At 41.3% G+C, this 23,832-nt stretch overlaps 1 protein-coding gene across 3 annotated transcripts in view; it reads left to right on the top strand.

Annotated features, from left to right (window-relative positions):
• LOC114606418 (contactin-associated protein-like 4) overlaps window positions 1-23,832 on the top strand; it is a 278,819-nt gene that overhangs the window by 90,260 nt on the left and 164,727 nt on the right. For all 3 annotated transcript variants that reach the window (XM_077936037.1, XM_028748648.2, XM_077936035.1), the window contains exon 3: window positions 11,222-11,415. In XM_077936037.1, the coding sequence (XP_077792163.1) occupies window positions 11,222-11,415 (194 nt within the window). The remainder of the gene's footprint in view (window positions 1-11,221; window positions 11,416-23,832) is intronic.

Raw genomic sequence — 23,832 nt, 5'->3', positions numbered from 1 at the left:
TCCTGATGTGACTAGAGGAACTTACAATCCTGGGAATCAATAATGGATTCATAATGAAAAAGCAAAAATGAAGTAAGCATGGCATCAGTATAGGATAACAGAAAATGACATTTCATTTTGAAATGCACATCTCAGCAGCTCACAGAGAAACCAATTTTGATGCAAAGTTGCATTTGAGCTGAAAAGGAGAAATCTGTTTATTTTATCAATCCCTGTAAAATAACTGATTTTGTTCCCTATGGTATCTGATTGAAAACATATACCCAACCCTCTGATTACTCCGTCACTAAATATTCTGGGTGGGAATCTGAGTCTGTTAAATGAATAATTAAACCTATGCTTAATAATGGAGACAGAAAATCGCGACAGTATTAAAACAGCATTGAAACCTGTGGAACCTGCAGCAAAATACTGCAGAGTAGAGAGCTGTTGTTCTAGAGTCCAGCCACTTCATCCCATTTCCGCACCTATTCCCCTCTCTCTCAACCAAAAATCTGGGAAAGTGTGAATTTGAAAGGATAGTTGCATGCCTTGTTTGGTGAAGTGAAAATTATTAAAATATGAACTGAACCAATTTGCTCCCCCATTACCAGTGGAAAGCACACAGCTCTCCTTTGTCCATTGCTTATTTATTCATTTATTTCATTTACATACCATATTTATCTTCTAAAGATCTCAAGGGGGTGTACATGGTTCTCTTCATATGGTACTTCCCATCACGTCTCCTGTAGGAACTTTTCTCGGCTGACTTTTAGGCTCCGGGTTGTATCCAGTGAAGTCATTCCGTTTGTGCAAGGACTTCTACTTCTGCAATGGAACTCCATCTCCTTTCCCTGCCTGCCCCCCTGCCCCAAATCCACTTAGGAGAGTTGGGATGGGCAGGGGAAGGAGAGGGAAGGGAGGTTCCACTGAGCTTGTGAAAATTCTTGCAGGAATGGAGCAACTTTGTTGGTTACAACCCTCAGGCTCAAATTTAGGGGGAAGTGAGAGGTATTGGGGGTCAGACTCTGGAACAACAGCTGGGAGAAAGTATTTAAACTCCACTCCTCATTTTATATGGCACATGGATCTGTCATCAAACTGTACTTTGACCCTGTCATGATGCTGGATTTTTGTTTTTTGTATTATAAAAGTATCAAAGCTTTCACAAAGACATGACACACATTCAAGTCCTCATGTTTTGAAAATTAAAAGTAGCTGATGCTATCCTTCACGTACTACTTAAGTAAACAGCAGGTAGGGAGGAAGACTGGAAATTGAGCTCTTTATTGGCATTAGGAGTTTTGCAAGGAATCAAAGTAAGGACAGATTAGTGGGAAAAGAGCAAATAAAAAAGCTGAATGAGAATAAATACATATAATTATACAGATAAACAATTTTACTCCTGTGTTTTGGTTCAAAGTAATGTAATACTTAAATTAAGAAACACTAGGTTTTGGAGAGTCTTAATTTTATAGAATGGCTGGATATTTTTCAGTATGGCAGCATACTTTTAATATAAGAAACTTTGTGTTGGCAAAGAACTTACAATATTGCTTTGATCCAGAAGATGCTAATATTGGGGTGTTTGATTTATTCTTCAATTTAGATACTTGTACATTGATTCTGAATTCTCTACAAGTAAGGATGGGTCACTGTCAGCTTCAGTGCTAGGAAAAGATATCAAACCTCATGACTTTGAATCGTTGATTCACAGGAAGCTTTCCAAGTTTGATTAACATGAAAATCCATGGCCTGTTGCCCAGAGGAACTGTCTTGAGGACCACCTGGTCAATATCAGGATGAAAGTTGAAATAAGGTGTTTTTTTGTGAAAAGTAACTCTGAGACATTTTCATTTTAGACCTTCTGCCTTGAAATGAGCCGGCGTTTTTGTGACTTGCCCTGAATCTAAAGATTGTCATTTACAGTGGAATGCCAAGAGGTTGAAAATCATTATTGATTTTGCCTCTGCTTCATCATTTGCTTTTGAAATACTATTTCTGATCCCGTATTCCTTCCTGGTACTTTGGTGCTGATGAGACTCAGAAGCAACTTCACATTTAAAAACTTTTTTAAAGTGACCCTTTTGTCATTTTATTAAGAATCGTTTCATTCAACCTTATTTACTATGTAATGCATGAGGACATTGATTTTTACATATTCAACTCAGTATCTGGAAATGCAAGAAAACAAAAGAAAACACAGCTGACCCCAGCTCAGAAATAGGTTTCTTCCAGACAGGCTCTTTTGATGGTGCCATATGTCCTGGACAGCTGCTCCATGATACTTATGTTTTATGAAATAGACTACTGTAGTTCTAGATTATTCTGCTTTTGTGAACTGGAATAGTATTGTTATGTGCACCCCAGTCTCCTCCAAACAGTGAGAGTTTTCAGGGATGCCAGAACATATCTCAGGTTAGAATGAAGGTCATTGGAGACTATGATGTCTTTGTGATATATAGTTTTTGAAATATACTCGGAGTAGAGTGTGAATTTCATGCTCTTTATTCAGCTCATAGTAACAATGAATGAAACTTTCCCCAAAATGGCTAGCTATATATACATTATTTACACAGTGGGCCCTGCGTGATTGGCTAATTCTGGGCTGCTCCTGCAGGCTAATCAGGTTGCTGATTCACTTCATCCAGGAGCCTGATTGGCTGCTCCTGCAGAGTTCTGCATACAACACAGAGTCTCTTCCCAGCTCAGACCAAAATGAGACTGGCTCCAGGTCTATTCCACCAGTAACATCACTTCCAACTAGCGGGGAGAGGAAGGCCTGCCCCATTCAGCCAATCCATTTCCAACTACAGTGGTACCTCAGGTTAAGTACTTAATTCGTTCCGGAGGTCCGTACTTAACCTGAAACTGTTCTTAACCTGAAGCACCACTTTAGCTAATGGGGCCTCCTGCGGCTGCTGCGCTGCCAGAACACGATTTTTGTTCTCATCCTGAAGCAAAGTTCTTAACCTGAAGCACTATTTCTGGGTTAGCAGAGTCTGTAACCTGAAGTGTATGTAACCTGAAGTGTATGTAACCTGAGGTACCACTGTACTAGTTTCTGTGGCAACCAGTCAACTGTTCTCTTTAGACATGTGAGGAGTTACTTGACAGACTTAGTTAGAAAGCCATTGACTTAGCAAAGAGACTGGACTGAATGCTGTAGCAGTTTCTTTTTCTATGAATCCCATCTTAGAAACAAAAGCTTGAGGAGGATCCCAGACACCCCAATGCTACGACAGTCTTCTTATTACTATTTCCTATGCTTTTGTTTTGTACAGTGGTGCCCCGCAAGACGAATGCCTCGCAAGACGAAAAACTCGCTAGACGAAAGGGTTTTCTGTTTTTTGAGTCGTTCCGCAAGACGAATTTCCCTATGGGCTTGCTTCGCAAGACGAAACGTCTTGCGAGTTCTTGCGAGTTTGTTTCCTTTTTCTTAAAGCCGCTAAGCCGTTAATAGCCGCTAAGCCGCTAAGCCGCTAATAGCCACTAAGCCGATAAGCCGCTAATAACCGTGCTTCGCAAGACGAAAAAACCGCAAGACGAAGAGACTCGCGGAACGGATTAATTTCGTCTTGCGAGGCACCACTGTAAAGCCTGTTATTGCAGGTCACTTTCATTTTCATTTTCAAATAAGCAATTAATATAGATTGAAAATGAATGAATACAATAAAATAACTAACAGAAAAGAATCACAAATGAGCAAATATCATGAAGGAGATGCAATCTACAGCCACAGAAAAAGCAATAGAAGCAAGTTGCCATTTCCCCATCTTCTCCATGGCTTAGCACAAGCAATTGATCCTTGTTTCTTTCCATACCACCTTTTTCTGGGAGGGACACATGGTACTGAAAGATTGGGGGTGCCATATACTGTCTTGTGAGTGCAGGAAAGTCCTTTCTGTCCTGCCTCCACACAGTGGATGAAATTTGCCCATATTCCCCCTCTCAAAAAATAATAAAAATAAATAGGAAATGGTATGCATATCTAATTGTGCAGTTTTCAGAAAGGGATGTGCTGTTTCAGCTGTTCCTTAAAAGCAGTAGCTTGTTGCTATGGGTATGCTAAAAGCAGTCAGCGTAACATGGAACTACCTAGTCCTTCCAGTCTCTTCACTTGCCACCAGCCTCTTCCCATTCTTCTCCCTACCTGACATAGGGTTGCCAGATTTCAAGAAGTGGAAATCCAGACACAAACAAATTGTTGACCTTTTTATATATATATATAAAGAAAATTCCCAAAGTTGTTGAGCTTTCAGTTATGTTGCCGGGACAAACCACCACTTCTCATCATTTCCGTCATTGAATGAAGGAATGCATCTTTATTTGCGTCAACCATCGGCCATAGCAATAAAACAACAATACGATATACAGAGGATAGAAATAAAAAGTCAATTATATAGCATACATTTTAGGATTTTGAATCAATAGTCAAATAGTGGTTTTCTGCATTGGCTCCCAGTACGTTTCCGAGCACAATTCAAAGTGTTGGTGCTGACCTTTAAAGCCCTAAATGGCCTCGGTCCTGTAAACCTGAAGGAGCGTCTCCACCCCCATCGTTCAGCCTGGACACTGAGGTCCAGCACCAAGGGCCTTCTGGTGGTTCCCTCACTGAGAGAAGTGAGGTTACAGGAAACAGGCAGAGGGACTTCTCGGTAGTGGCACCCACCCTGTGGAACGCCCTCCCATCAGATGTCAAGGAAATAAGTTTTTAATATTTAATGCTGTGTTGTTTTTAACACTTGATTGGGAGCCGCCCTGAGTGGCTGGGGAAACTCAGTCAGATGGGCAGGGTATAAATAAATTATTATTATTATTATTATCCATCACTGAAGTCTAGGGGAAATCTAGACATATGGCGATCCTGCCTGACACCCCACTTGCCTGTGCAGAGAGTACAGCGCTGTGCATTTCCATCTGCTAATTTTTAAATCCCCTAATTTTGCAAGAAATCCCCTTTATGTTTTATTTCCATATATTCAAGATCTCTACTTAGATAAGAAGCTTACCAGGAGACCTTGGGTCAGTCATTATTTGTTAGTCAAACATCTGGGCTGTGCCTTAAGCTTGCTGACCAAAACTCCTTGAAGGAAAGGTGGAATCTAAATATACTAAAATAAATTATACAGTCTTCTCCTTTTAAAACTTGCCTATCGAGGCTATTAAACAGTTGAGAAGTAAATCACAAATGTGTCAGTTACGAACATCTGACCTGGAGCTGTTATTGATGGCTATATGAAAGCTATTCATTGTTTTGACTGTGTTTATTGATTAAACAATTATTTAAGCCTCTACAGATCTAAGAAATTAATTTCTTTAGTCCTCAGTCACACTGATCTAGCCAATGTTCACTGGATGCTGACAGAGGTGACCCCATTTACTTACTGTAGAAGGAGAATTATGATCCCTGGAGCTGTTTCTACCATTGATTGTAGATGTTTCGACCAAGACCCAGAAATAGAGCATCATTTGTGAATCTAGCATCACCAATATGTGTATTATCGGAAATAGTGGGTTGTATTCAAATAACTTTTACTCAGAGTTAGACCCATTGTAATTAAGGGACCAACATGAGTCATGGTCATTAATTTCAGGTGCTCTGCTCTGAGTAAAAGTTAGTTGAGTGCAACCCTCTGCCAGATACAGAGCACTTACTGTTCGTAACAATTCATGGGAAGAAAAAAGATGAAGCAGTTTTTAGTCTAGATTCAGCAAAAACAAACAAAAAACAGTGCAGCTTGACAGATGGAAAGGTCCTTCCTTTTCTACCATATACCGTATTTTTCGCTCCGTAAGATGCACCTGACCATAAGACGCACCTAGTTTTTAGAGGAGGAAAACAAGAAAAAAAATATTCTGAAAGAAACAATGGATGTATGATTTTTGTGGTTCATGCCATGGTCACAGACATGATATGTGATTTGACAGTGAGTTTGGGGGTATCCCAATGCAGAAATCCTGAGAATCCATGTGGATCCGTGCCTTGTAACCACGTTTTTGCACCATTGTGGCCCCACGAAACAGTGGGCTCATGGTTTTTTTGGTGCAGGCTGTAGCCATGGACATGCTATGTGATCTGATGGTGAATTTGGGGTGACCCAGTGCAAAAATCCTGAGGATCCATGTGCTTTTACCTTCCCCCTCCCAGGCAGCCTCCTTTATCTCTAGAGTCCCTTATCTCCCTCCCAATCCCTTGTCGATCAGCTGCTCAGCGGCTTTGTTTTAACACCCCCTTCCCTCTTTCTAAAAAAAAAAAAAGCACAATCTGCTTTTTGCCCCTGGGCAATTCAGCTCCAGGGACCACACATTCACTCCATAAGATGCACAGACATTTCCCCTTACTTTTTAGGAAGAAAAAAGTGTGTTTTGTGGAGCGAAAAATACGGTATGTGATTCTAGTGCTTCTCCCAATTCATCAGAGCCATTTTGGGGGGTACCGGAGGTGAGTGGAGGAGGGGGGGAAGTCCCATTGCACAAGCTTCATGCAAGGCTTTCACTGATGGGACTTGTTCCCCAAGTGTATTGTGGCACTTAACAGATTTATCACAGCATACGTTTGCATGGACCAGTCTACTTTGATCAATTTGCTGTTACTTTCCTGGAGCAAATTATTATTATTAATAATAAAACAATTTGTACACCCAGGGCCGTCTTTAGCATATGCAGTGTGGGGGTGCAAAAAACTGTCCAGCGCCCCCATTTTTTTGGGGGGGGGGGAGGCCAAAGTTCTTGAACTTTTTTTAGGGGGACAGCTCAGAGTTGTTGAGCTTTTGGGGGGCACACAACTCTCTCCCATGCCACTGCAGAAGGAGAGCATTTCCCACAGAGGCTTGGGAGGGAAGCTGCACGCCTCGTGTAAGCAATGTGTGTGTGCTGGGCGGGCCTCTTGGCATCCCACCAATCCCAGGCGCACAGGAGGGTGAAGCCAGCCGGCCACCTCAGCGCCTGCAGCAGAAAAGCCTGTGGTGCTCTAACGGACTCAGCTCGGCTCAACAGCGGATGTCGACTGGCCTGGCTCTTCAATCCCCGGACTCTAAATCTTGACCCCGGACTCTCGGCCCAGTGCCCCTGAGAACCTGGCGCCCGGGTGTGCACACCCCTTGCGCCTATGCATAAGCCGGCCCTGTGTACACCACCCTATATCCGCAGGTTTCAGGGCAGTTCACAAGATAAAATCACAATATAAAGACACAAAATGCATAATAAAAACAAAAACAACCTGATAATCCCCTCTCCCCAACACATTTCGAAAGGGCATCGGATGTCAATCAGCCAAAGGCTTGGTTAAAGAGGAAAGTTTTTGCATGGATCCTAAAGGTGTATAACAAAGGCGCCAGCTGAACCTCGCTTTTCCATAAAAGGGGAAAATTAATAGGGATACCTCTCTGGAAAACCCAGTAAGATAATAATTTGATTTGTGTGTATTCTGTTGTGACAGAAGTGATTTGGCTCTGAAGAACGTTATGCTGCCATTAAGTCTGTATTTAAGGCTGCAATCCTATACACGCTTACCTGGGAGTAACTCAGCAGGACTTACATTTGAGTAGACATATACAGGCTTGCACCGCACATCTTTAACTGCGAGACAGTGAGGCAGTGCAGTCAGCTTGCAACTTGAAAGGTGGACCTTCTTCTTTTTATTTGAATGCATATTATGCAAATGCGCTCCTTGCAGACTCTATGTGAATTATGCTCCTTTGATGTAAAAGGGAGGAGCACGCTCAAGGGGAACGTAGGCCAAATGAAGTGATTACTTCTGCCTTAGAAAGAGAGAAAAATGTGTGGCATATTTTAGAGATGAAGTATCGCGAAGAGCTCCAATACTTCAGAAAGCGAATACTTTACCTGAACTAAGTTGTCATAGTACTTCACCTTTAAATGGCTTTCCCTCTTTTAAATAGCTCTTACCTTTAAAAAGCATCTAAAAGAAATTCTAGTACCTCATCAGAGGCAAAGGGTGCTTGGGAAGAGCTGTTTGATGACATTTTATTTTATTTTTTTACAAAGAGGGGACATCTCTTCACTTATTTAATGTTATCCTCCATGTGTAAACTTCATTACAATTGCTTGCAACAATATATGGCTACCTCCAAGTATAAGCTCAGGATATTTTTTAAACATATGTTGAGATGTGACTTATTGTTTTTACATGGAAATTATTCCAGATCTATCTCCATGCAAATGTCTGATCTTTTTAGATACAATGTTGCCTATTATGATCACAACGGAGTAACTGCAGTGGTATCTCGGGTTACGAATTTAATTTGTTCCGGAGGTCTGTTCTTAACCCGAAACCGTTCTTAACCTGAAGCGCACTTTTGCTAATGGCACCTCCCACCGCCACCGCGTAATTTCCGTTCTCATCCTGGGGCAAAGTTTGCAACCTAGAGCAACTACTTCTGGGTTAGTGGCGTTCGTAACCCGTGTTTGTAACCCGAGGTACCACTGTAAATAAATGTTTTAGAGTCTTTGCAGTTGTGTGTTGCTTTGTGGGGATGGGGGCGGGCATTTAATGCTTACACTCCAATCTGAAGAACCCTGGGAGAGAAAGTTGAGGACTTTGAACCTGGCTCAGTCGTAGTTGGCCATGTGCTCCCATTTCTAGTCAGGCTGTCACATTATGCACTGTGGCGATCACACACAGGGCCCCCGGACATTTGACGGTCTATTGACCCTGTGCCGCCTCTGCGATTGCTTTTTCCGCTGCCACTACCCCGTATCTCATTGGGGCACACGGAGTCCATTCAGTTGTTAACGTAAACAAATAATCAAGTTTATTTTTAAATGCAGGAACAAGCTTATGGTTTCAGTTAGTTTCTCTTGACAGTTTCTTAATCTTAGTTCCTAACAACTCCAAACTGATTATTCCAACTATCTATCTGACTCCACCTAACAATTCCTCTCACTCTCTCACAATACAACTCTACCAACCCACACCTAAACCTCCACTCTCCCTTCTTCAACTCCCAAACCTCAATTCTCAACTCAACTGACTTTCAAAACCTCCCACTCTACCTTTTATTCCCCCCTTGCCTTCTCACTGGCCAATCACATCACACCTATTTTAACCCTTTCCTTATGACCAACCCTAGGAAGCAAACGCCACATGCAGCAACCTGAGATTCCAGACCAAGCCAAGGACAGCCCCAAACAGAGCACAATGCAGTAATCCAGTCATGAAGTTGCCAGTGCATGAACTATGGAGGTCGCACTACAATGGCCAATTTCAAACCACTGTTTATGAAACTGAAAACACTAAACTATAGTCAATCTAAAATGGAAATAGAAGCTTCTGTTCTTCTTCTTGTAGCCATGGTGGGGAATGGTAAAGAAGCCGGAGTCTGCAAGTTCGGGGCTCAATGTAGCTTGTTCTCATAATGATAAACAATGGCTTATTATTATATCTGAGCACAGCTGTTACGTTTGTCAGTCGGCAGAACCAATATTCCTGACTTGGCAGAGAAATCAACTTCCGTTTCAGTCTCGAGAAGCTCCAGGGGAAAGCAACAAATCGAACTCCCAGCAATGTGCAGTGGCTTTCCTTTATTTGAATCCATTAAAAAATGTTTCTCCTTAAAGCAAATGAGAAGCAAGGGGGTAGTTTGGGTTTAAATGAGCAATACAACAGGGCTCATTCTCATGGGGGAGTGGGGGCAGAATACTTTTAAGTCAGAGCTTCTTTGACAAACTTTTAAGAATAGCTGGTCTAGCCTTGCCTAGGTACAATGTTCAAAATACTGTTTTTCTGACCTTCTGGCAATCCATTACAGTGATACCTTGGTTTGCATATGTCTTGGTTTGCATACATTTTGGATTACAAACACGTCAAACCCGGAAGTGTATGTCCCAGTTTGAAACCTTCTTTTGGATTACAACCCTTTTTTTCGGATTACGAACAAAATTTTTTTGGAGGCCCCATTGGCAAAAGCGTGCCTTGGGTTACAAACCTTTTTGGTTTACAAATGGACCTACGGAACAGATTATGTGGTACCTCGGGTTAAGAATTTAATTCGTTCCAAAGGTCCGTTCTTAACCTGGGGTACCACTTTAGCTCATGGGGCCTCCTGCTGCTGCCGCACCGCAGCCACATGATTTCTCTTCTCATCCTGAAGTAAAGTTCTTAACCCGAGGTACTATTTCTGCGTTAGTGGAGTCTGTAACCTGAAGTGTCTGTAACCCGAGGTACCACTGTATAAGCTAAAAGGTAAATGACCCCTGGAGGGTTAAGTCCAGTCAAAGGCGACTGTGGGGCTGTGATGTTCATCTTGCTTTTAGTCCTGCCAACTGCTAGGTTGGCAGGAGCTGGGACAGAGCAACAGGAGCTCACCCTGTCACAGGAATTCAAACCGCCAACCTTCTGATCAGTGAGCCCAAGAGGCTCAGTTGTTTAGACCAGTGTTTCCCAACCTTGGGCCTCCAGCTGTTTTTGGACTACAACTCCCATCATCCCTAGCTAGCAAGACCAGTGGTCAGGGATGATGGGAATTGTAGTTCAAAAACAGCTGGAGGCCCAAGGTTGGGAAACACTGGTTTAGACTACAGCACCACCCATGTCCCTTATATCACATTTTTATGGAGATAGGTTTCTGTATATATACAAGTTTCTGTATATATAAGTTTCAATCAGCAGTTCAGTTTTGCGTCAACTACAGTTTTCCTTGAGGTTTTGTGTGTATGTAATCCTCATAGAATTGTAGCCCAATGGTTGCCATTAATTTGATTCTGAATTGATTTTAGAATGAATTGATTTTAGAATGTATTTCAATTAACTGATTGTGTTTTTCTGTAAACTGTGTTACTTTTACTGTTGTTAGCCACTCTGAGCCCAGCTTCAGCTGGGGAGGGCAGGATAGAAATAAAATTGTATTATTGTTATTTTATTATTATTATTATTTATTATGATAGATGATAGATAGAGATAGATAGAGATAGATAGATGATAGATAGATAGATAGATAGATAGATAGATAGATAGATAGATGATAGATAGATAGATAGATCGATAGATAGATGATAGATGATAGATAGATAGATAGATGATAGATGATAGATAGATAGATAGATAGATAGATAGATAGATAGATGATAGATAGATAGAGATGATAGATAGATAGATGATAGATAGATAGATGATAGATAGATAGATAGATAGATAGATAGATGATAGAAAACATTCCATTCTTCCACTCTGAACTAATTTCTCCTTCCGATATTTTCCCTGTTCCATTTACCACTAAAGGTGCTGGTGGCTGGACTCCACTCATATCAAATAAATATCAATGGCTGCAGATTGATCTTGGCGAGAGAACTGAAATTACCGCAGTGGCTACCCAAGGGGGATACGGAAGTTCCGACTGGGTAACAAGCTACCTCCTGATGTTTAGTGACAGTGGAAGGAACTGGAAGCAATATCGTCAAGAGGAAAGCATTTGGGTATGTTCTGTTAGTGACAAGCACCACAATGTTTTCAGTATGGTAATCACATTTGTGTGCATTTCTGTGCCATTTTTCATCAGGCTAATTTACATAGGAAGTTTGAAATTTCTGAGTAAACAGAGGTGAATCTCCCTCTGTAAGATATAGATTGGATAGAGTTCTACCTTTTGTTCATTTAACAAATATTTTATTTCCCCTGGGAAATATGTAAGGTATATATCACCATTTGCACATTTTTTTTTTCATTTTTTAACTGTTGTTATGATTTGGAAAGAAGGAAAGTAACTTTACTGTTTTCTCACAGGGCCTATATTGGGTGTGTAGTGAATTTAGTCTAAAACATTAGAAAAGAAATATAAATCTTGATGCTTTCGAAATTCAAAGCCAAAGTTCAGTAAAACTAGATTTATACAACGTTGCCCAATGAACTATGTGGATGCCTATAACAACAGATATGATTTTGTGCTTGCAGCACACAATATATAAAATATAAATAAAGCTTTATATACATTATAGCTGGAATCCTATATACTTCTCTTGAAGTAATTCTCATTTTACTCAGTGGGGCTTAGTTCTGAGTAGACACATTTAGGAATGTGACGTAAGCCAAGGACCCCAAGAAAACATTATCTGAACCCCATTTATTTGGTCCACTTTTCACAGTGAACTGAGCCAATTTGATATTCCAGAACTTGCTGATCAGAATGCAGCTACCAGTCAAATTCTGCACTTCTTTAGTTTTTGTGATGCAGTTTTGGTCTGAAAAAGGAGGCACAAAAATATGTATTTTAGATAAAATGTACACACATATTGTTGTGGATTTTTTTAAAGGGGATGCAATGTGTATATTACAGCAAAACTGCACACAATTTGCATGCATTCTTTTGGAAAGTGGGGCAATAGAAGTTAATTCAATAGCTTCTGATGGCCTTGCTACCTGAACATGACACACAGAGGGTTCATTGAAGCGACATTGTTCTCTGTCCTGTATGAAGGACGTAAGGTCATAGTTATGTTGTGAATCATATTATGCAAGCAATATCTTTCTCTGGATAGCATATGTATTTTGGATAAAACAATTAACATTTATGTAGACATTATTAAAATGAAATATTTATGTGAGTGTCAGTAAAAAGGAAATACTGACTGCATTCTAGGATTCATTACCATCTTATTCTAAGTGGATATTACATGTTTTTTTAGAGAATAATTAGGAGCATATTTGATGTCAAGACAGAATTTCTGTTTTGCTATATTTTATTAACAGGGCCCATTGAAACATTTGTCAGAGGTAGTTTTTTCTACCAATCTGGGCTGAATTTCTCTATCATTTGTAATTGTCCTTCGCAGCATCACACCTAACCATTCCCTCAACTATTATTCATGGTAATGGAAAATGATTTGCCAATCTATAATTCTTGAGACCAGCCTCTCTATCTTTTCAGTCTAAATACTTTTGACCAGCCTCCAATTTTCTGGTGCAACAGCTGTACTTAATGATAAAAATTGCATATTTTTGTAAAAGACTTTGCCCTTCTAAAGGGGATTCATTTAATCTTTGCAAGAGATTAACTCAGATCAAATTAACTTTATATGTTTCCCCCCTGTTAATTCCGTTAAAGAGGTATTGATTATGAACAGTGGAGAATACTCTCCTGAATTCGGCGTCCAATAATATGAGCTGCAGGGTCTTACTGTTGGAATGAGGACAGGGCTGGTTTTGACTGTTGGCACTCTATCCTGGCCTTAGCTTTTCACTGATGTAGGAACAGCTATTGCTTTCTCCTTACTTTCCTGAGGGCCAGTTGCTGTGGTAAGGTAAAGGTAAAGGGACCCCTGACCATTAGGTCCAGTCATGACTGACTCTGCGGTTGCGACGCTCACCTCGCTTTATTGGCCGAGGGAGCCGGCGTACAGCTTCCGGGTCATGTGGCCAGCATGACTAAGCTGCTTCTGGCGAACCAGAGCAGCGCACAGAAATGCCGTTTACCTTCCCGCCAGAGCAGTACCTATTTATCTACTTGCACTTTGACGTGCTTTCGAACTGCTAGGTAGGCAAGAGCAGGGACCGAGCAACGGGAGCTCACACCATTGTGGGGATTCGAACCGCCAACCTTCTGATCGGCAAGTCCTAGGCTCTGTGGTTTAACCCACTGTGCCACCTGCATCCCTTAGTTGCTGTAGTACCCAGATGCAAAGGAGGAGAGGGCCCTACACCTTTAATTGTTCTAGAAGATGAAATTTCAGCAGGTGTAGTTTATATAACAACTTCCTCCTTCCACCTTATCAGTTTCCTTCAAACCTCCATCCTAAGGCTTCCTAAGAATCTTTTGGAGCTATTCATTCCTTATTGCAGATGAATGTGCTAGTTGTCCGATTAGCCAGATAAAGCCAGATGTGTCTCTGATTTTAGTTACCGTTTTCCTACAGCAGCACAGATCACTGCATAAATTTCTATAGTTAAAAGCTATCAGTACAGCCGGACTATTGCTCTTTTACAGCTTCTTATTACAGTGGTACCTTGATTCTCAAAGTTAATCCATTCTGGAAGTCCGTTCCAAAACCAAAGCATTCCAAAACCAAGGCGTGCTTTCCCATAGAAAGTAATGCAAAATGGATTAATCCAATCCTGGACTTTTAAAAACACCCCCTAAAACAGCAATTTAATATGAATTTTACTATCTAATGAGACCACTGATCCATAAAATGAAAGCAATAAACAATGTACAGTGGTACCTCGGGTTACATACGCTTCAGGTTACATACACTTCAGGTTACAGACTCCGCTAATCCAGAAATAGTACCTCGGGTTAAGAATTTTGCTTCAGGATGAGAACAGAAATTGTGCTCCTGCGGCACGGCAGCAGCAGGAGGCCCCATTAGCTAAAGTGGTGCTTCTGGTTAAGAACAGTTTCAGGTTAAGAATGGACCTCCAGAACGAATTAAGTACTTAACCCGAGGTACCACTGTACCACAGTCACACAATCAATCAATCAGTAGTTGAACTGGATTCCACACAGTCACAAAAACAAACAGAAAAGAGCCGCAAAAACAAAAACACAAAATAAATAGCAAAAACAGACAGACCTCAGCATAACACTCAAAACAGAAGTGTGGCACTCAAATCAGAAGCGTAACACTCAAAATGGAGTATGTTCGGCTTCCAAAAGAAGTTCGCAAACCGGAACACTTTTGAAGTTTGCAGTGTTTGGGTTCCAAGTTGTTTGAGTACCAAGGCGTTTGAGAACCAAAGTACCAGTGTACTATCTTCGTTTTGTGGTTCTGTTGACAAACTATTGCCAGAAGTCAGTCTGTGTGTATATAGCATAGCGTACAACCCACCAAGAATTCCTCCTTGGAATAATTGAGATCTTGAAAGAGCACACACATAACATACTTCTCAATATTTTGTTACCCTGTTTCCCTCCTGCTGACACAATTTGAGAAACATTTGCACTTTCTTGTTTGTAATGCTAGGGCATGTTGCTCTCCAGGTTATTTTGAGCCACTTCAGTGTAATTTAAGGGAGTGTGGGATGGACCAGTCTCTGTTTACCAGCATTACGTACATTCTGTGGAATTAAATTGCATTTCTAATACTTCCAGCAGAGCATATTATTTGTTTGTTGTTTGTCTTCCTCCAGTTATACCTATAAAATTCATTTTTATTAGTAGTTTTATACTCTACATTTTCTTACATATAAAATTTTAAATCCTGGATGAGTTAAAATATTTTTAATTCTTTTCTGGTCTCCCTCTCAGTGCCTTGGCCTCTTTATCATTCTGTTCTGTCTCTAAAATGTTGTAATGTCAGGGACTTGGCAGAGGAGGAATGGTAGAGACTGCCTCCCCATCCTGACCCTTCCAGGGAGGAGGAAGAGGAAGACAGTATAGATTTACAACAGTGGTTTGCAGGAGGTCACAGTTCAGAGGCAGATGAGGGGGAAACATGGGGAATAGGGAGAGGAGGAGGCAGAGCTGGAGCGGCAGCTGGCTGACACAGTGTCTTAAGAAAACATCCCTGGCCCTCCATCTCCCAGAACCCGGCGAGCCTTAAAAGTAGGAGAGCAAAGAGCTCAAAGACAGAGGGCACTTAGCAGCACCCGTAGAAGTGATGAATTAGGAAGTGGAAGAGAAGCGGGGTGGAGATTCACTCAAGACAACACCATTATCCAAGAGGCTGGGTTCTATAGCCTCTCTCTGTAATATTGAAATAAAAAAGGATGGTAAGAAACTTTTCCTTGTCTTTATACTTTCCTGGGCAACCAGTCAGGAGCCGCTGACAGCATCCTGACATGTAACATGTTGTAACACTGGCTTCTTGCATTGTATAGCTATACTGCTCAGCAGCGCCAACTTCCAGCTAGTTTGGGCACTGGCTGAGGGCCCCACAACAGCTCAACTGCCAGCAACTCACTCACCACTGAGTCTTCCAGTGTGGTGTAGTGGTTAAGAGCGGTAGACTCGTAATCTGGTGAACCGGGTTCGCGTCGCCGCTCCTCCACATGCAGCTGCTGGGTGACCTTGGGCCAGTCAAACTTCTTTGAAGTCTCTCAGCCCCACTCACCTCACAGAGTGTTGTTGTAGGGGAGGAAGGGAAAGGAGACACCTTCGGGTAGTGACAAAGCAGGATATCAAATCCAAACTCATCTTCCTTCAACACCATTGGCCCCTTATCTGCATGCTCCTACTGCTTGACATCTCCCTTTTGTCCTACCTGGAATCTAGTTTCTGAGAAATAATTTAGTCTTCTCAGGCATTCTGAACAAGGTGCCCTGGAGAAATTCCTGTCGCAGTTTCCTGTAACAGCTCTAAATGTGTTTTAGATTTATTTCTTGAAAGCTTTTAAATTTAAAAAGTTTGGCCACTTCTCCCAGAATGCCTGACTCAGAAGGACCCCGTTTCTCTGATGAACCTAATTGACCCTTTCTCACAGAAGCAGGAGACAGAGAAGCTACCAGAACTTCCACTGCTATTGTAGTGGTGAAGAAAGAAAAGAGAGGGGCTGGAAGGGAGAGCAAATGAAGTGGGTTGTTGGGGCGAGAGATCAGGACTATGTGGTACTGCTGCTACAAAGAGAAGGATGGGCAATAGGAGGGGTTTCACTGTGGGAGGACAGCTATGGGGACATCAGTACATACCCTCCAACATTTTTCCGATGGAAATAGGGATGTCCCATTCCATAATGATAATTTTACTATTTATACTCCACACATCTGACTGGGTTGCCCCAGTCACTTGGCGTGCTTTCCAACATATATAAAAACATAATAAAACATTAAACATTTAAAAAACTTCCCTATACAAGATTGCCTTCAGACGCCTTGGGGGGTTCAGATAATTCCATACCCTCCTACATTTCTCTAATGAAAATAGGGACGTCCTAAGGAAAAGCGGGACATTCCGGGATCAAAGCAGAAACGGGACTGCTTCTCTAAATCAGGGACGTCCCTGGGAAATAGGGACACTTGGAGGGTCTGTCGGTAGTGTGCTGGGCCCATGAGCTGAACAGTGCCGAGGGCCTCCTGAACTCTGGTGCCAGCCCTGCTCTACAGATTGTGTAATCTGCTCCCATAAGCAATATTATGCACACAATCCAGCCACAGTTAAGCATTTTTAAAGTCTCATTGATCTTGGTTGGTGCTCAGATATTTGCCCTGACTTGGAGGGGGGGGGTAGTATCCATTATTTTTGTTATACTCTTGTCTTTGGTCACACAGCTCTTGTGCAATTATTTGGAATAATTCAGTTACTCTAAAAGCTGCTGTCCAAATTCCAGATAAACTGAAGGAAAAGCAGACTGCAATACTCACATTTTCATAAAACACAACATAATTTACCATCATTTAAAAGGTTGGCTTCCTGCCACAGTCCTCCAACCAGTTACCTTGCTCAGAGAATAATTTATAAAATAAATTAATTAAAATTTAATCAAGATTAAGTGATTTAAGGTTCGAAGACACTGTAGATTTTTCAGAAAGTTCAGCCATTTAAGTTATATCCCAAAAAAGTTTACATGGATCAATATGAAAGAAATACCAGATATAAAAAGGCATGGGTGATGATGCATTGACTTAATCTCAGAGTAAAGACCAAGGCAATTTATATTCAGCGCAATGTGTGCCAGTCAGGGAATTGAGACTTAAACAACAAAGGCTATAATGTGCATCTAAGTCCATCTTGTTCCAGAGTTTATGGAAGCTGGTGCTTTATAGGAATTAAAAGTTCACAGATCAAACATATCAATGTATTCTTTTTCACCACAATTGCACTGCTGCCAAGGTGATAAGGAGCAGTGGGAATGAAATCTGCCTCTTGGAGAACAGTGAGGTCAATGTAATAGTTGAGCGTGTTGAGTATTTTGCAAATAGGTTTAAAGGCCGCGACCTGAGGCTAAGGATATTACGCCTCTGCAAGGACTCATTTTGCTGCTCATTTCATTTTGATTTTGGTGATAATCATTTATCAGCAAACCACTGTAACAATCACAGAAATGGTTTCTTACACCCCCAGTTCTCAAGCGTTGGTTGATGTGCTACCTCTTCTCGAGTCTCATATAGCTGAAACTCATCTTGCACCCCCACCAATAGTATTCTTCCTTTGACTCTGAAATAGAACGTACATCTTGTATGTGCAAGTCCCAAGTTCATTCCCCAGCAGATCCAGACAGAGATGAAAAAAGTCTCCTGTCTACCAGCTCCATCTGGGATGTAGGCAGAGACCCTACTTGCCTGCAGACTGTCTCACCAGAGTGGTGCATGCTCTGGTTATCTCCTGCTTGGACTACTGCAATGTGCTCTACGTGGGGCTACCTTTGAAGGTGACCCGGAAACTACAACTAATCCACAATGCGGCAGCTGGACTGGTGACTGGGAGTGGCCGTAGAGACAGGTCCTGAAAGATCTACATTGGCTCCCAGTACGTTTCCGAGCACAATTCAAAATGTTGGCGCTTACCTTTGAAGCCCTAAATGAGCTCAGCTGAAGAAGTGTTAAGTACTTAATTCATTCCGGAGGTCCGTTCTTAATCTGAAACTGTTCTTAACCTGAAGCACCACTTTAGCTAATGGGGCCTCCTGTTGCCGTCATGCCACCGAAGCCCAATTTCTGTTCTTATCCTGAAGCAAAGTTCTTAACCTGAAGCACTATTTCTGGATTAGCGGAGTGTGTAACCTGAAGCGTATGTAACCTGAGGTACCACTGTACCAGACTTTTAGAAGACATCTGAAGGCAGCCCTGTTTAGGGAAGCTTTTAATGTTTGACACACTATTGTATTTTAATATTTTCTTGGAAGCCACCCAGAGTGGCTGGGGAAACCCAGCCAGATGGATGGGGTATAAATATGTTGTTGTTGTTGTTGTTGTTGTTGTTGTTGTTGTTGTTGTTGTTTGACAAAAGAAACAAAGGTAGAAAATGCTTTAATTTACAAGTATGCTGTGTGATGTTTTAGAATTAAATATCTAATAGTGTTCTAATAATGTTAAAGAGGTCAGTGTAGATCCATCCCTAGTCAGCACAGGCTGGTGAAGGCTCTTCCTATGAGTTAAACTTCTTAGGGTTTTTTGTGAATTTACAGAATAACAATGCATATATAGCGTTCAGTGATTCGTATATATTATCTCAGTAATCCTAACAATTATGTAGCATGGTATCCATATGCTGTTTTTCCCCTAGGTGCATTCTAGGATACCAATATGAGAGATCCCCTGTCTTACGCACGTTTCCCTAACTTTTAGAATGTGCAGAAATAATTATCTACAGCTACAAGGAAGGCACGAAACACAAGATACACTATCATAGCAGAAATGAGATTTGAGCAGAGTCAAGCTGTTTATCTCCAAAGAGCAGTTCCCAAAGCTGTGGGAACTTATTCCTGGGAATGTGCCCCTGTCAACAATTAGCAACACACTACATTATCGCAGTGCAGACTGACCCAGATTTCTAATCTGACAGCCCCCAAATCTCAGCTTGTCAGCCGCGATGCTTCAACCATTTTGAAATAGCTTGCTGAGATTTCAGGAGGCTGGGCCATACCCCATGTGAAGTAATTGAATTTACAAGCAGTAATTTAAAGAATCCATATTTCAAGAAATTCAGCCGTCCGCTGTCACTCAGAAAGTCAGTCAAGTTGGAGAGGCAGTGTGGCACAGTGAATTGTATGTTGGACCTGGAGGAGACCTGGGGAGGAAATCAATCATACAATGCTAAGAGGATAACTCCCATCAGAATAAGCATTTCTGCTCACCTGATGGAATTGTATGTCTCCCTCCCCACCCCAGTATTCTGGGGGTTCTCCGAACCCCTCCAGAACCAGTTTGGCAGTGGACTCCAGGGGAAAGCCCCACTGCACTGGCAGAAATTCTTGTGCAGGCTTCCGCTAGCAGGACTAGTTATCTACAACTGGCCCTTGGCTTCCAATCTTCAGGCTTCCATGAAACTCAAGCTGAACTAGCTATTATAGCTCAGCCTATGTTCTGGCTTGGTAAGGGACAGTTGCAAATCTCCATAGTTGTATATCCTTGCCTTTAAGGCATACAGCAGTACCTTGGTTTAAGAACAGCTTAGTTTATGAACAACTTGGATTAAGAACGCTGCAAACCCGGAAGTAGGTGTTTTGGTTTGTGAACTTTGTCTTGGAAGCAGGACATGTTCTGCTTCCTGTTGAGTGTGTTCCATTTGTAAATTGAGTCCCCCGCTGCTATGGGAAAGCACACCTTGGTTTAAGAACGGATTTCTGGAACGGATTAAGTTCGTAAACCAAGGTACCACTGTATTCCAAAGGCTTTAAATGTGAATATTAAATAGTTCCCTTTCCCTGTAGCCCAGACGTATAGGATGTTTTAACTCTTACTAGTCCCTGCTTGAGCACATGGTAGACAGTGACTAGTACAATACTATATTATGAATGTCTCTGTATCTTTCTCTCATTGGATCTTTCAGTTTACAGCCATGACTGTGAGTAGGACTTGGTGAGTTTCCCATTGCCATATGGTTGGTCACTGTGAGAACAGGATACCAGGGGACTTTGGTCTGATTTAGCAGGGCTTTTCTTATTCCCATCTGTGTGCAACTCAAACTGTCTCTTTAAAGTTTTGGGATCCGAAGTCGATACGGCATATTTTAGTTGCATTTTATTTGAAACCAAAACTATAGCCCTGCCACACACCATGATATATGGCTTCATGGGATCTTGCTGTTGTGTTTTGAGCAGTAATTAATAGCACTTTAATTAATGGAAGTTGATGAAAATCATTTTATCTCCTCCCAGCTCTTTGCCACAGTCCCCTTTAGAGTTTGTGACCTTCATTGACTAATTTTCATAGGGATTAGGTATATTGCACCATGAACAATCCTCATTATCTTCTGAGCGATAACCAGCAATGACCCTTTGCCCTTTTACTTGCAGTTTTAATGAATGCTAGTGATGGTTCTGTATTTTTTTAAAAGGGACATTCATTCTGTTATCAAGTTTGGAACTTGCAGACCTTGCTACAACTAAATACTGCCTTACTTTCCTCTTCAGTATTCCTACAGTGGCCTGGCACTGCCTCAATAAAAACTTTCCTGATTGTTCTCTCCATTTATGCAAAATAGAGTTGTTGTTTTTATATTCCAACTGAAAACCTGCTGATAGTACAGTAGAGGATAGGCATTATGCCTGAATTTAATATTCATCAATATTATTTTCAGGTGGTATTGATCTGTTTACTGCCCTTCCTAAAAATATCCATTGTGGATAGGGCTTTACTTGATTTATAGTTCATGTGGAAAGAACATATTTGCAACTTCAGCAGGCTAGATCAGAGTCTACAGAATGCTTTGGTAAAGTTTGAAATCATTTTTATTTATTATTATTTTTAAAAGTCTCTGAATGAATATTAAGGAAGCATTGTAATTAATTGCACCTGGTATTCTACACCTGTATAACCAAGTTGGTTTCACCTTCTTGAGTGCGCATGAAAATACGAATTCAGGCTGATGGCACATAATGTGAGATGACATTTCTGTCTTCATATATATCCCTGATGTTCTGTCTGTCCACTGCCCAGACAGCCTCAGCTACTGCTGAAGTGGCTTTTCGCCCAATTTCAAGGGTCCAATTTAGCTGCAACGATGATGCCAATAGACTTTTATGCCATTGCAGATAAAGCTGCATCCTACATTTGGCAAAGGCAGTAGAGCTATGCGACTGAGGCTCGCTTATCTTTTCCCCAAACTCTGACGAAGGTAAAATAAAGGTGTCGGAATGTTCTTTATTAATAAGCTCTGCAGCCATTATGATGGCCCTTCTGATGGTGTGTAAGGGATCCTTTGTGTATTTGAGCAAACCCAATGAGCAGCACAGAAAGTAAAGCAAGTATTCACAGGAGCTAGGTCAAATTTTGCACACTCCCTGTGCCAGCCTTTGTAAGGAACACTTTGCCTGACTCTGTAACTTATTATTCTCATGACTCCTGGACTTCTGGTATTGATTAAATTATAATACATCAGAATTCTTAAGGTGACACTATATAAGAAGGTTGGGCAACCTATTTGTTTTGTCTTTGCCCTGCAGTTGGAAGATTCAATTGGTTTCCAGATTTGTTCCTGGGTTGTTGTTTTTTAAGTTGATGCAAATGGCTAGCTATACTGCAGAAATGTTGGCTGGACTCTGGTACTGTCAATAATATAGGGCTGTTAGCATGATATATCTTACTGAAAGGCAACTCTAGAAAGTTTGCACCAGTCTTAAATACCTTAAGTAGATGCACACAGAATTGCATTTTAGACATGTGGGGTTTACCTCTGAGTACATATGTATAGCATTGTGCTAAACAGTTTGTTATTTCCAATTATATCCCATCCATAAATTGGAGAGAAGGGCACTAATAGTGACTTTTAGGAAGCAGTACAGAAGCACAGCTCTCTTGTAATTTAACGCACATGTAAAAGTTCATAGTCATCTCTCTTTCCCTCCCCTTCTTTCCCTTTGCATAGTTTCATTGATTTTTCCAGAGCATAAATGGTGGGGAGGATACCGACTCTTGCAGCCGAACTCAAAGGCATTGGTAGTAAAATCTGACAAACTGACTGTGGCATGTGAAATAGTATACAATAAATCAGAGAGAAATGTAAACAGAGGAAAACTGCAGATGTTATGCTTCAGTTCTGGCACCCTAACTGTAAACATATTTGCATTTATTAAAAGTCTTACATATTTCAATAGTAGAATTTTCTGCCTGGTAATTCTGCTTAGGAGCACAACTTTGCTAAAAAATAAATAAAGTTAAACTACACATTTTATTTAGGGGGAAAGAAACACATTATGTTAAACCTATGGTTCATCTAGCTCAGTATTGTCTATACCAGGAACGTGGGTGGCGCTGTGGTCTAAACCACTGAGCCTTTTGGGCTTGCTAATCAGTAGGTTGGCAGTTCGAATCCCTACGACGGAATCAGTTCCCGTTGCTCTGTCCCAGCTCCTGCCAACCTAGCAGTTCAAAAACATGGCAGTGCAAGTAGATAAATAGGTACCACTGCGGCAGGAAGGTAAACAGCATTTCCGTGCAGTCTGGTTTCCGTCACAGTGTCCCGTTGCACCAGAAGTGGTTTAGTCATACTGGCCACATGGTATGGAAAGCTGTCTGTGGACAAACGCTGGCTCCCTCGGCCTGAAAGCGAGATGAGCGCCACAACCCCATAGTCGCCTTTGACTGGACTTCACCATCCAGGGGTCCTTTACCTTTTTTATCTTTTTGTCTATACTAACTGGCAGTGGTGCTCCAGAGTTTTTGACAGAAACCTTCTCTGGAGCTGTAAGGGAACCTGACCTGTTCTACATGCAAAGCAGATACTCTGCCATTTAACCACAGTCCTTTGCCAAAAGGTCTTGACATCTTAAAGAAAGGCTTTCCATCCTGAGGCCCAGTTATTACTCTTCATATATCATAGAAACAACTTTGAGGTGCCAAACTTTCCATTGCCTTCCCAGTTGAATTCAGTGGAATTCATGATAATCGTGGGTATTTTACTGCCTCAAGAGACTATTTTTGTCACTTGATGTTTAAATATATTTACAAAAAACACCTTAGGATGAGAGGCACTGCATGATTGTAAATATTATTACAATCTATTGGTTTAATTGAAACAAGTACAGCCTAAATGGTTGTTTTCTGGAACATGTCCCAGGAAATTGATATTGCTTAATAACACTAAATGTTAATGTCTCAAACTTAATTTGCACATTCCCACTAAAGCATGCATTCATTACTTCACAATAATTGAACAAAATTCCTGGGTGTTATGAAGCTTAAAAGATAAATGCAATCTCCCCCCCCCCCCAGTTTTATTTCATATATGTATAATACACTCAAAACAAGTTTTTATGGCACTTTGGAAAGCAGCCCAATCCTCGCTTTGTAATATGTTGAATTCC

This window comes from Podarcis muralis, chromosome 11 (assembly GCF_964188315.1).
Source record: "Podarcis muralis chromosome 11, rPodMur119.hap1.1, whole genome shotgun sequence".
NCBI classification, from domain to species: domain Eukaryota; kingdom Metazoa; phylum Chordata; class Lepidosauria; order Squamata; family Lacertidae; genus Podarcis; species Podarcis muralis.
This window is presented reverse-complemented; position numbering and strand designations above follow the sequence as displayed.